Source organism: Talpa occidentalis, unplaced genomic scaffold (genome assembly GCF_014898055.3).
Source record: "Talpa occidentalis isolate TD23 unplaced genomic scaffold, MPIMG_talOcc4v2.1 talOcc4.11, whole genome shotgun sequence".
NCBI classification, from domain to species: domain Eukaryota; kingdom Metazoa; phylum Chordata; class Mammalia; order Eulipotyphla; family Talpidae; genus Talpa; species Talpa occidentalis.
The window spans coordinates 19,791,826-19,805,802 of NW_023601104.1; the positions used below are offsets into that span (position 1 = coordinate 19,791,826).

Here is a 13,977-nt window from a genome sequence, read left to right on the forward strand (position 1 = left end):
CTCTGTTACAGCAGTCACTCTAAATATAAGTAAGTTCATTCTGGTTTTTGTTCTGGGAAGGACACGCATCTCTCACCATGACTATACTTTCCAAATTGCCTTTTTGTTGTTGTTTCTGAATAAACTCATTTTGTGAAATAACTGGTTGTTTTTTGCTCAAAGTCAACAATTCATTTGTATATAATAACAAGTGATATTTGATTATTTCTCAAGATGGTTTCCTATCATCATGAGATTTTCCCTTTATAATAATTCATTTTTTCTTATTTACTTCTCTTTTTTTTCCACTCCATTAGATGGTAAGTTCTTTGGGGACAAAGACTTCGTCTTACTTGTCTTAATATCTCCAGTATTAAGAATAACAGTAATAATACAACTAAGCTATATATGACATTTACTAGTATAAAAACATTATACTTACTAATGAGTTTAATCCCTATAAACTCTGTCAGATCGATACCATTTTCATTCCCACTTAACAGATGGGAAAACTAAGGTATACTGAGATTCAGTGACTTGTCCAACACCAAAAGTGGAACAACCAGAGTTTAACCCAAGACTTTAACCCATGACTCCAGAAGCCATGCTCTTAACTGCTATGCTATACTGCCTAGCACAGTGTCTGGGATATAGAGGAATGCTATTAGGTATTTGTTGAATGAATGAGCTCACTCTGTAAATTATTACTACCATGAAAAGAACATATTTTCCTACCAATCAATGGAAATTTCTACTCCAGAGGCCAGATTGGCTAAAAGTTATTTTTTGTTATAGTCCCTAATATTTGCATGCAAACCTCTATTAGGTTACTAGTAAAGCAATATAAAACCAAGATTCAATAACTGTCATAGAAACATGATTAAATACCTTCTAGTTCACCAATTTTTTTGGCAAATACTTTCAGTTGTTTTTTCAGTTTCCGGACAGTCTTATCTTGTTTTTCAAGTTGTTCCATCAAATCCTACAGATCAAAATGAAACATATATTAGAAATATCAAAACAGGCCCTCTAAAATGTGCAGAAGGAAAGCAGACACAAAATTGCAGAAATAGCAATGTTAGTTTTACATAAAAGCTCCAGAAAAGCTCGGTGGTGGAGCCACCACCTGGCTAAAACTGGTACGCACGGGGAAACGTGGCTACAATAAAAGCTAAATGTTAAAATAACAATGCCATAAAGTCCTTTACAGTGTGATGGATAGCAGGCTCCCCAGGGACTCTTTTCTAGCAAGCTCCATGTGGGTAAAACAATTAAATTCTCATAAAATGTACTGCTATTCCAGTGGAATGTTTTTTTTTTTCCCAAGGGGGAAGAGGCAAAATAATTTTGATGAATTCACAAAAATTTGTGGGTAGTTTTAAGGATGACTGAACATAGGCAGGAGTTTTTAGCTGACACCTATGTGTTTGAGCAATCTCTATGACATGTTGTCTTTGGAGATGCTGAAATAAGGCCTTTAAGAAAGGTTAAGAATTTTAAGGAATAAATCGTTAAGTTGAAATATAACCACAGAGAATAGGACCTTGGACCAAATGGTAAGAAGCAGAACCCAAATATAAACTCACAGGTGGTAAAATTTTGCTTATAGGGGGCATAGGGGTAATTCTGAATACTTTATGCAAAGAAAAGAAAACAAGCAGTACATTCAAGAGGAGGAGATTATACAAGTCTATGATAACTGTTTTTCTGTTTAAGAATTCTCTCAAATGCCAGGCACAGTTAAAAGATCAATATTTGAGAGAAAAAAGTGGACAACAGCAGATTCAGAGCTTAAAAGGGCAATGAATCAGTGTTATCTATGGTTGTACAGATTTTGGAAAGAAAAGCATCTACAAATATAAATGTTCATCCATTCTCCAATTTTGACTGGGCAGATTTAGATACTGCAGCAATGATACAAGGAATGGCTGCTAACATTCACAGTGTTCAGTTGTGTTTCTTGGATATCTTTTGAAACACATTTTGCTTCCATCACACTGCAAGCCTAGCATTAATAACCAATCAAAGGTGACACATGGACGTAGGACACTGACACAGGTCACACACTGGCTAAAAGACAGCTGTGGGAAGAAACAGTTGTTGTGAAAGTTTTTGAAGAGACTTCCTGGGCAGAGGTAAGCAGCAGTGTTCTTTTCAGTAATAGAGAGCTAGAAGGAGTAGGGAAATAACAGAAATGCACTCTGTGTGTACATACAATCATCCGTTTGTAAAGTGAAATCCGGTATGATTGATACTTCTTAGGGTCATCTGCATATAATTCCTCAAAATACTGAAAAAACAGGCACAATGGATATTTTGGCTGAGGGAATGCTACCTCAGCAAATCAATTTTAAAATATTTTAAAACACAAGTGATGAAACTATATACCCAGAAGGCTCTGCTTCATCCCTGGTCTTGGCTCTCTCATCTTTCTCGGGCAGATGATTCTAACCATATTTACACACATCTATTTTACTATGCTCAGAGCAAACAGGCTATGGCCGGGACACAATCATCTGGCAAGTCACAGAAAAGTGGTAAGACTCTTTGGATAAGGCCATTTATTCACTCCCCAGATCAATACAACCACATTTTTTGCTGCTGGCAGCAGCAGCAAGAGTGGGAAAGACATAAAATGAAAGTGAGAATAATGGCAATGCTGGTACCTGCCGGGGACCAGCCTCCGGCAAAATGTCATGTCAGGGATTCCTGAAAGGATCAGGGGTTCCTGAAAGGATGAGACAGCCTAGGTGACACGTTAAGGGGCTGAGGGGAAAGGGACAAGGTAGTGAGGAGACACTGACACTGGATGAGGTGCAAGTGTCTTCTCACTACCTTGTCCCATTCCCCTCAGCCCCTTAACGTGTCGCCTAGGCCATCTCATCCTTTCAGGAACCCCTGACATGACATTTTGCTGGAGGCTGGTCCCCGGCAGGTACCCTTGTTTGGAGCTGGAAAGTCTGGTGAGAAGCCATGTGCCTTCGTTCCCTGAGAGGCAGCATGGGCAAGTGAAGCATGTGAACTGGGGAGGGAGAAAATAGCTTTTTTGTGTGTTGGTGGATAGGTAGGTGGGTAGGTTTTGCAGGAGAGTTTCCAAGAATTCTAAGCCTAGTCCTACTGCTGCTTTAGTATTCTGTTCCAGTGTTTCTAAAGGAAATGTACATTAAGACCAAGGAACCATAAATATTTTAAAAGGTGCCTCATTCCCTGTACTTAAGCTTGAATCTATTCTCCAAATTGGTAGTCAGTGTAATGGCAACAGCAGCTGCTGACCTACAAAAGGTTTTCCTAAAATTCAGACAATCCACTAACTAGACTCTACAAGCTTAGAATTTGGGGGCTTAATTTATTTTTGAATTAGCTGTGAACAATTGCTGAGAAAATTAATACTGCAGACAAGGTTACAAGAGAAATGCTCAATCAACTTAGTTAAGAAACTTTGGGAATCTGCCACTGAGAAGCAGGCTTCACCTTGTATTTTACTATAATCATTTATAAGCATGGAATTTGCAGGCTGGTCAGTTGTTATTATATTATTCAGTACATTTATATATCCTTAGGCATCAATGCATTGTTAGTTTAATTTAAGCAATGATATACTTGAGAGTAATAAAATGACATTTAAAAAAATTCTGTGATTCAAAAGACACCCTCCCCCCCCATTAGCAATACTTCAGTCACTTTGGAAAGAGTCTAAACAGTGCCCTTAGGACCCTCTCCCATCCTACAATGGAGTCTCAAGCAGAAAGCTGTCCTCAAAGGGACAGACAGACTATGAAAAGAATACCTCTGGGTTTTGCTTCTAATTAATATAAAAGATGATGCTAGAAAACTATTTTTAATGTAAATGATCATTAATGAAGTCATGGAGGGACAGTTCTGTTGGCTAAATCTGCAGAGAAAATCCAAACAATTTTATTATAGGTCACTAAACACTTAATTAAAAAAAAAAAAAAAGACAAATCACCATAGCTTTTCTCAAAACCAGATTGATACTATAATACAGACATATATAAAAATATGGAATTGTAACTTCTCAGTGACTTAACATAAATATGTTTGTTAAAGTTAACTAAAGAATATGTAATAAAAATTATTTTGTGACTAAGAAAAAATATTTTAAAAAACAGTTTCTGTAAAAGAAAGAAAAAAACTTGGTACTCTGCGCCAGGATTCAGAATGTAGGAAGGGGAAAATATCTCCTTATTTACTGTACAAATTCTGTTAAGATGAATAAAAAATGTACAAACCTCAATCCTGTTGCCCCTGCTCCCTGACGTGGGAGCTCCATCCAATGTCAACCAAAGGCCCTGCGTGGTTCTGTCAATTGCCTTCTCTGACCATAACGCTAACCCACTTGCCTGCTAGGGATGGAGACTGGCTCAGCCCTGGTGGCTGCTTGGGGACCAGTGGTAAACAAGGCTTATTCCCAGTCTCTGTCATGACAACTGCATAGCAAACCTCCTGGAGCAGCAGAGAATCTACAGCTGGAAGATTTCCAAGGCCCAGCACATAGTTGGCGATTCTGTTCCAGACCCTTCATGTTAGCTCTGGGAGCAACGAGATGCTCAAGAGCCTTCTGTGAGCAACACAGCCTGTGCACAAGCCTTTCCCACCTTGACCAACATGGTCATACTTTCCTTATTCTATCAGCTGGAGAATAAGAAGGTAGCAAGGGAGATTTTCCCAGCAGGAAAAAAGAGCATTTGATAAAAAACTGGGCTTCTCCTGTGAGCTGTCTGCAGCAGGCAAGGACCCAGGCGCCTGTCCCTACCAGGTTCTCGTTGGTCAGGCGGGTGATCTCGTGCTGCAGGCTGGCCTCGATGCGCGCCTCAGGGGGCAGCTGCAGGTTCTGGGCCAGAAGCTGCTGCTGCCGGTTGTTCTCCTCCTTCAGGCTCTGTATCTCCCCGCGGAGGGCCTCGGCTTCACTCTCATGGCTTCGCTTCTGCGACTGCAGCTGGGATTCCAGAAGCCTGTGGAGAAGTCACAGGGAGGGGGTGAAACTCAAGTCTCCACCTGGTGGGAGCGAGGCTTGAGGCTCACTTGCAAGGGCCGGAGACAGGGCTACTCTGTAGTATCTGTGTAGCTCCTGACTTCACTCAAGTCAAGAAACTCCAACAAGGGCCAGAAAAGGAAACCAACGCTCTCATTTTTGTCTTTCTGGGCTATGGCCCTGCTATAAAGTTCTCAAAAGCCCTGAGAAACAGGAGACACTTCGCTCTTTTGAAAAGTTCATAGGAAATGAGGGCCAAAAGAATAAATGGAAGACATAGCTTTCATTTGACCTACGGCCTTGACAAATGAGCATTTAAATTGGCAAAGACAGTACCCTGGCTTCAAAATAACTGCACTAGTGAGGGGCAAGATTATAAACTCCAGATCTAATTAAAAATGCATTTTAGAATTTCATAGTAACTATTTCAGGCAGAGGTTGGGACCAAGGCCCTATTTTTATTTTCTACTCTTATCTTTGAAGAACAGAAAGGCTGGAGTGCTACTCTGAAGTATATACAGGGTTACCCAAATCCAGACCGATAGCTCTGAAATTTTATGTACATATAATTTACATTTATAATCTTCTCCCTCCTCATAAACCTCCATATCAGTAACAGAATCCTAAGAAGACATGGTTTTAGAACATAAATATTAACAGGACAAACACATTGGTTACTGCTTCTCTGAGCAAACATACAAGTCAGCTGTGCCTGTAAGTAAGACGAAGACTTTGGCAGTGAGAACACCAGTGAGAGATACAGTGAGAGATACAGCTTCCTCCCCTTACCATGCACCCAAAATTCTACATTCACCCCTTTTCCAAACACAAAACAAAGTTATGGTGGTTAGGAATTAATGTAAAGAAAGGAAAGATGCTTTCGTTCTAATCCTCTTGGTAGCCAAATGCCACTGTAAGCAAACTGTTAACAGCAGACTAAAAATATTTTAGTGATTACAAAACTTCAAAAGAATTTGAACCAATAACACCACAAAGTAAATAACAATGGTTTATGATGAGAACAAAGTAGAGTAAGCCGAAGCCCCTTGAACAAGCATATTAAGTATTTTTACATTTTAATCACTAAAATGGTATCTTTATAAGATTTTTTTATTTTTTTGGTGGGACCCTCGCCGGTGGCCAGGGATCGAACTGGCGCTGCAGAGGCTGCGGGCAGCCTCACAACCCAGCGCTCAACCACAGGGCCACCAGGGGAGGCCCATCTTTATAAGATTTTTAAGATAAATATAACTAGAGGAGAGTCTATAGAAAGGTGATGTTTCAAGTTTGCTGTTCCCTAAATATAATTAACATATTGAGTTTGGGTAATTATTTTGAACTGCAGCAAAGTAGAAAACCCTCCTGATTTGCTGTTTTACAAATCTGGATTTCACAATAACCACCTAGAATGCCAAGCCATCTATATAATAATTCTGTTGGCAACATGATAAGAATATATAAAAATGTTGTCACATTGCCACAGGCACATACATCCTCAGGACTGATCCTTATTTCAAACAAGAAATCACTATTTAAACAGTAGGCATTAGTTTCTCCCACAGTAGTTTGACATCGAGTTGAAAGGTTTTGTTCTTTTTCCAAATCAGACAGAAATACTCACAAGTTTTAGCGCCTGAGTGAGCGGTAGGTATAGCATGAGTCACTAAAGCATCTCGTATTTACTGTCTATGCCTTTCAGCTTTAATGACATCCCCCCACAGAGAAGGGTTTTAAGATAGTGTCTAGTTGAATGTTCTAAAAACTAATTTACCCAGGAAGATAATGCACGCACGAGAAATACAGAAGTTAAAGCCAGGAGGCTACTGTTAGTAAGAGAAACAACAAATTAATAACATTCCATTGTGAGGAGACAAATATAACCTGTTGGCTTGTTTTAACCCTTCATAAACCAGCCACAGCTCTCCATCCTCATTCAACTCATGGCAATCCATAGCAGATGATCTTCCATGCAAAAGAAACAACAATGCAAAACACAAAGGGATACAGGATGGTAATGAGATGATGATGTCAAGAACAGCACATGGTATTTCAATATTTTATTAAGTCAGTAAGACTATTTTTTTATTAATTACAGATGACTTTAAGACATTAACACAATAATTATTTTTGGTTATTTTTTTTAAAGGGTAACATGCAACCTAATATGTAAATGGGTAGAAATTAGAGCAAAAGCTACTTTACCTGCAAAATAAGAAATGACTGAAAAGGTTAAGAAAAAGGTCCTGTTTTAAACATTTTATTCATTTAGCAGAGTGATTTTATGTGTCACATATTTTCTTAGAGACTAACCACAAAGTTCACCTACATACAGAATGAAAACTTCAGTTAATTTCTTCATGTGGCAATTGTCATCACAATCCATTTCAAAATGAAGTTTTAAATCTTCTGGGTAGGAATTTGTTTTAACTAAATAAAATCTGATTTCCTGTTAAGAATTGCTTTCAAAAAATTTTAAAAGAGTAACTTACAAAAATAATATGTCTAAAGTCCTTATGACATGATTTAAAAATATTTAATATTTATAAATATTTAAAAATATTTTTTGAATAAAAATTTAAAGATCTGGAGAAACTGCTTTTATATTATGATACATTTTAGTAAATGTATATACAATTCATAAATACCAATGGCAAAGTTGATTACAGTTTTTTTATCTAGGATATAAAAATATTTTTGAATATTTGCTAAGTGTCAGACATTGTCCCATATCCTTTTGCATGTATTATTTTATTAACTCTATCAGTAAACCAATATATGTTATGTGCCCTACTGCAGAGGAAGTAAGGCATCTGTTGGAGGTTGCACCGCTGGCAGCAGTGGAGGGCTGCTTTATGCCTTCAGGGTCCAGGTTCTTACTCCTACCACACTTTATTGTTCACATACAAGAAATGAGATGGCATGCTCTTCTATTTCCATCTACCATTTCTCCCTCAAGAGTTGAACTGTTTGCATGGTCTCAATCTTATATCTCAGCCCACACATCCTGTGTACTAGACCTACATTTTCAACTGCCTAATAGATTTCTCTCCTTGGATGTCTTCCTAGAGCCTTAAATTCAGTATTTGTAAATCTACTATCTCCACCCTGCACTTCCCTAAATCCCAGACTGATGACCATGAAATGGCATCACCATATAGCATCCACTCAGACAACTAGAATTTACCTTTCATGATTCCCTATCCCTCATCCACTTACCCAATAAAGTATAAGGTTTACTGATGCCATCTTCTTATGTATTTTTCAAAGTGTCCCATTTTTCTTAACCTCAACAGCCATCAATTAAGTCCAGGTCACCAAAATCAGTCACTGGATAATGGTAATGACCTCTTTCAGCCTTCAACTTTGTTCTACTACAATCTATTCTCTAACATAACAGCCAGGGCTAGTCTCCTAAAACTCAAATCTCATCATGTCATTCTCCTACCTACTGAAAACCTTTCAACAGCTTCCACTGTCACTGGAGTAAAGTTCCAATCCTATTGGCTGTCTCCTCAACAGCTTATAAATTTTGAGAGTAAGGCGGCACTGACCTTGCTTACTCTTATATCCCAGGGCCTGGCATTATGTAGGCACGAAATACGTATTTGGTAAGTGGATAGATGAACAGTGTAACACTGCTCTTTCTATACTAACATATTCTTAGAAGATAAGCTCATGGGCCTCCCTGGTGGCACAAGGGGTTAAGCACAGCACTGTGAAGCTATCCATAGCCTCTGTAGTACGAGTTCGATCTCCAGCCCACTAGGGAGCTACCAACATGGCGCAGCAGACCTCTCCTGTCTCACCCGCTGCTCCCTTCAGCAGTGTATTTCAATCAGTCTGCCTGTTCTGTTTCCCACTCTGTCTCTGGTGAATCCTCTCACCCCCCGCACTTCTGGCCTACACCCCAGTTCTTATATGTATAAATAAATGAATTTTTTAAAAAAAAAGATAAGCTCACGAGTTACATTCATAAGTTAAAATTTAAGGTTAGCCAAATGCTTTTATAATCATTCCCACCACTGTCACAAAAGTAGACGAGTACCTTACAATCTGCATAGCAATATTCTTTAGTTTGTGAAATATTTCTGTATAACAATGCTGATACTGTGCATCAGAAGACCAAGACTGCATATTATCTCCAGAATTTTCTTTCTCTGTGATCATCACTGGCCATGTCCTTTTGGTATGCAGTTTTTTAAGTTCAGAGTTCAATAACTTCCCAACTAAGGCACTGTTGGGAAGTGGGGTGGTAAGAAGGTTGTAGTGATTCCAAATATGAGCCTTCTATCTGTGATAATCTTGGCTACCGGGGAAGCTTTAATGAAATTTTAGTCACTTAGTGACTGCTAATCCTGTTCTTTCAGTCAGCCCGCTGAAGGCCCTAAAGTTGAAGTGACTGAGTGCCATCTGCAACTTCATTCATGTTTAGGGTAAATGGGTTAATATCAGAGTTAGATTTTTCTCAGAACACTTTAGGAAATGTGAAAGTGATTTGGCTCAAATATCAGGGCTCTATCCTAGAAATCATTTTTAGAATTATATGGCCAACGCTGATGTGAACTCCAGATACCTCATCACTTCTCTTCACACTAAGTTTCAATTATGAAAGTTGCAGTTACCCCTATGAACCTTCACAGATAATCATCCTGAATAACAAATGTGACAACTCAAGATAGATAGTCCAACAGCAAGCAACAAATTTTCTTCTCAAAGAAACCTCTCAAGGCTAAGACCCTAAATATATAGAAAAATAGTCCCTGGATGTCCCCTGACATGTCTCATCAATATTGCTACTTTATCTTATAAATGAGACTTTAACTAGGACTATGTTAGGAATCTTGAATTTCCTTTGAAGATCAGTTGATGTTTAATAAAGTAATGTGTAAACATTTTGACTTACTGTATAAGAAGTTGACTTAAAGGCTAAATATAAATATGATTTAACCAAAATTAATTTTACAAAAATCAACTTACCTGTTTGTTTCTTTCAAGCCAATATATGCTTGTGCTATTTCACCTTTATCTTTCATTTTTTGTACATCTTCCAGAAGTATTATGGAATCTGTCATTGTATTCTGAAGGAAGAAATGACAGTAATATTCAACTGAAAAGCTTTGGACCACATACAAAATATTACTTTCCTCCAGAATTTCTTTCCTCTACTAAACCTCTGTCCAGCAGAGTGTGAGATCCAGCCCCATGCTAACTACAGAGGAGAGCGGCACACAGTAGTTGAGAAAAAGGCACCTTCATTCCCTCTCTTGCAAATGCTCTGCTACAAAAGGGGTGAGATGCTAGATGCCTCTCCACTGTAAATAAAATCACTGAGAGGCTATGTGTGTTTACACATATGTGTTCATTATGTGAAATGTATACTTTTTAATATACAAAGTAATAATAGTCTATATAGCATTAAACAGTAACCAGGCAAGAACATCAAGTACCTATTTAATAGAACGCTATTCTTTCTACTACTTTCTAACCAGTAATAAAGAAACAAATGCCCCAAGAAAACACAAAGTTTGAGATAAAGCTCATTTTTCCAATAAAAACTTGGTACAAAAAAAGGTGTTGTTCAGATCATATGCCTCAGCAAAATTAAATTTTTTTCTCACATCTTTATATATATGTACATGTAAATGGGAAGGATTTAGCTCCTTGTAAATATCTACCATCTGCTGTTATTCAAGTCTTTCTTCCTGTTACAGCACAGCATGGTATAGAAGCTTTTGAAATAAACATCTGGCAGGTCAGAATTACTAATGATTTTGTATAGAAAGGACTTTTCTGCCAACATGTTTACTTCCATTTTTCTTTTTCTTTCTTTTTTTTTTGTCTAATCTGACTGACAACCAATGTAATTTCAAAACTTTGCTTCCACTTAGCTACTCTCTGTATCACCAGGGCAAGAACAGATAATAAGAACCAGTGGGCCAATTCTATTTGTCTAAATAGACAAATCCTTTAGTCAATGTTTGCTTTAAAGCCAGATCTTACAATGAAGTAGAGTTAATAGAACACACTTCAAATTCTGGCCTACACCCCGGCTCTTGTATGCATAAATAAAATAAACCTTTAAAAAGAAAATACTATGATCTTAGGGACCAGCTCTATGATAACTATAATGTCAACTGGAAGCCTACAAATACTTGCTTTTAAATTTCAGTGTTTCTCAGAAACATCCTTTAAAAATCCTACTTTTTTCTTAATGCTGGACTTTTGTGGGTTTATAAACATGTCCTTAGGAAAAAACAAATGTAGTTTGAAAAAATGCTATTAACAAGAGCTTAATACACTTTACTGAGTATTAAGGATCTTTCCCATAATCACCACATAAAGCAATTCTTTAGTTATGTTTCATAAAAATTTAGGTACACATTTTATAAAAAAATTACCTTTCCCTAAAAGATAGAAACATCTTTCTGTTCAAAAAAGGGCCATACTTAGATTTTTAAGTATTAAGCAATATGATTCAAAGATCCAGTTTCCATTTTAAATAATGCTACATGTATTCTATGTTATCTGAAGGCTCACATGATCTGGTTTTGAACCTTCAGTAAATTAACTGTTGTCCTTCCCTCATTAGGCTTACCTTTAGGCCTGGGGGATGGGATTAGACTTGGAACACCAGTCTTAAGCATGACCTAATCAATGCTCAGAGTTTATTTCCCTCAAGCTGGTGACCAGAAGGTCTGAAAGGGTTGCAACAGGTAGGGAAATCCCACCCTTCCCGAACGGGGGTGCTTTTTATCTAGTGCCTCCTCACCAAACTCCTGCAGGTAGAAATGAATGTTTTGAGTGTATTCCAAATTTAGGGCTTCCCTTCCCCTACATACAGTCACAGAGCTGACTATGAATTAGTCCTGCAGACCTCTCTGTGATCCAGATTGAGCCTACTACATCCACTATGTTCCCACCGACTTTCCCAATAAGAAGGTGTCAAATATAAAATTTGTAAATATCAAGACAGTCTTGGTGGGTAGAAAGCATCGATTACATATATTGGGGGGTACTTATAAACTAAAATTAGGATTAAATAGATTTACTAAAATTTTTATAATTACCTTGTCATCCTGAAAATCACAAGCCAGCAAGCACAAAAAACAAATGAAGAAAACAATAAACCCTTAGTTCCATACATTCCATCATGAGTCCCCATCAGAATAGATAAAAGCTAACTGCAAAAACAACCATGAATTGTTTCTCATAAAATTAACTCTGTAAGCAAATTAATATTCACAGAACTGATGCGAGGTAGACATTAATATATTTATGTGATGGCAACTCAATTCTCAGACACAACTGATTGGAATTCTTTTTGAGTTGCTTTGATTTTTCTAACTGTAAAGTATATAAGTATTGGACAGATGAAGCTTCTGATAATGTAAAATTCTTATCCTAGGTCTTATCTACACCCTGATAGAAGGTCATTGACCAAGGGAAGCCCCCCCAGAGTACTTGTTGAGATGGAGCTGATAAACTAGGCCTGGGGGCTAGATCAGCACCTTGCTTACTGGATGCCACAGTCTGGCAAGGCAGTTGTGAAATGATGTGCTTCTGACTAAAAGCTGAGTAGGGCAAACAGCACTGGTGTACTGAAAGGTCTCAAGCTGTGCCACAGGCATTTTTCCTTGGAGCAGATGAGTTGCTGCTGCCATGTGTCAGCTGGGAGCTTGGAGAGAAGGGACCTTGGTTTGGGCGAGCCCACTAGGGACTGGAGGGCAGCTGACATATGAGTCTTTCAGCTGGATTGTTTTTATGCCTCTTGGTTCATTTTTCTTTTCCTATCCTTTAACTTTCACTGAAGTTTCTTGTGAGAATATCATTTTGTCACATGGGAAGCTGAGAAAGGAATCTTGACTTTAGACTCTGCTCCAGTTAGCATGCAGAGGGGGCCTTGTCTTTCAAGGTCCAACTATGGGAATTAAACTCAGTTTAGAAACTGGGACATATATAGTGAGCAGGGAGAGAGAGTCCCCTTCTGGAATGCTCCTTAATTCAAAGTTATGGGGTTTATGGTTCATTTTAATATTGAAAGCACATTTCTTTATATAACTCTACTTGTTGCTGAGATTTCTTCACTAAGATTATTTTCTGTCAGAGATTGCACTTTCAGAATTTGGTATTTCCTGGATCAGAGTTGCTCCCAGGTATGAGTTGTCTTTATCAAATCCAAACATAGGTGTCAGGCTTAATATCATAGCCATATGCAAAAAAAAAAAAAAAAATCTGTAGAAGTACCCTCAGATAATGCAGACATCCAATGAATTAGATATCAAAACTAATTTTTATATGGCATGTCATACAATTGGAATACTGTATTGCCTCAATTGCTTGATGACACTTTGCTGCATGAACATGGGCACAGATAAAGAACACATTTTAAGATGATAACTCAGATCATTTTTATATGACGACAAATGACAAAAAGGTCCATTTCTTACCAGCACTTGGCAGCACTGGGTCTTAAATTACCTGAGGACTGGGAAGAACTTCAAAGGGTCCTCTATATCTCCAGCACGATCCTTTCTGCTGGGTCACTAAACTCAGTCTCTCTTAGCTCCCCCTCCATACCCACCCATAGACAGAACCCCCTAGAGAGAACAGAAATCATTTCCATGTGACTTCTACCCACTGACCTCATTCCTAATCTTTTCATGTGTCTCCAGTTAAACAGGTTACTTCCAACATACACTTTAAAAGTCATATTTAATGCTTCCTTATTACAAAAATATTCATGGATTTTTATATTTAATGAAATATTTTTTATTTCTTAACTTTTTTATTGAGGTATAACTAACAGGTAACATATTAGTTTTGGTGTACATCATGATGACTCGATATTTGCACATCCTGGGAGATAATCACCACAAGTTTAGTAAACATCTATCCTTATACATACATAATTTTTTTTAGAATTTTATTTTTGGCCAAAATTTGTGTGGCCAGATTACTACAAACAAGATTAACTTTAAAATTCCTTTGGCTCATGAACGAGAGAT

At 37.8% G+C, this 13,977-nt stretch overlaps 1 protein-coding gene across 5 annotated transcripts in view; it reads right to left on the minus strand.

The window, feature by feature from the left end:
* The window catches only part of MYO5A (myosin VA), a 168,658-nt gene that overhangs the window by 22,718 nt on the left and 131,963 nt on the right, over positions 1–13,977 (minus strand). For 2 of the 5 annotated variants that reach the window (XM_037502502.2, XM_054701579.1), the window contains exons 29-33: positions 9,950–10,050; positions 6,854–6,934; positions 4,754–4,952; positions 2,195–2,269; positions 868–961 (exon numbers count right to left, since the gene is read on the minus strand). In XM_037502502.2, coding sequence (XP_037358399.1) covers positions 868–961; positions 2,195–2,269; positions 4,754–4,952; positions 6,854–6,934; positions 9,950–10,050 — 550 coding nt within the window. The remainder of the gene's footprint in view (positions 1–867; positions 962–2,194; positions 2,270–4,753; positions 4,953–6,853; positions 6,935–9,949; positions 10,051–13,977) is intronic. The other 3 variants (XM_054701587.1, XM_054701583.1, XM_054701588.1) reach the window with 3 other exon arrangements.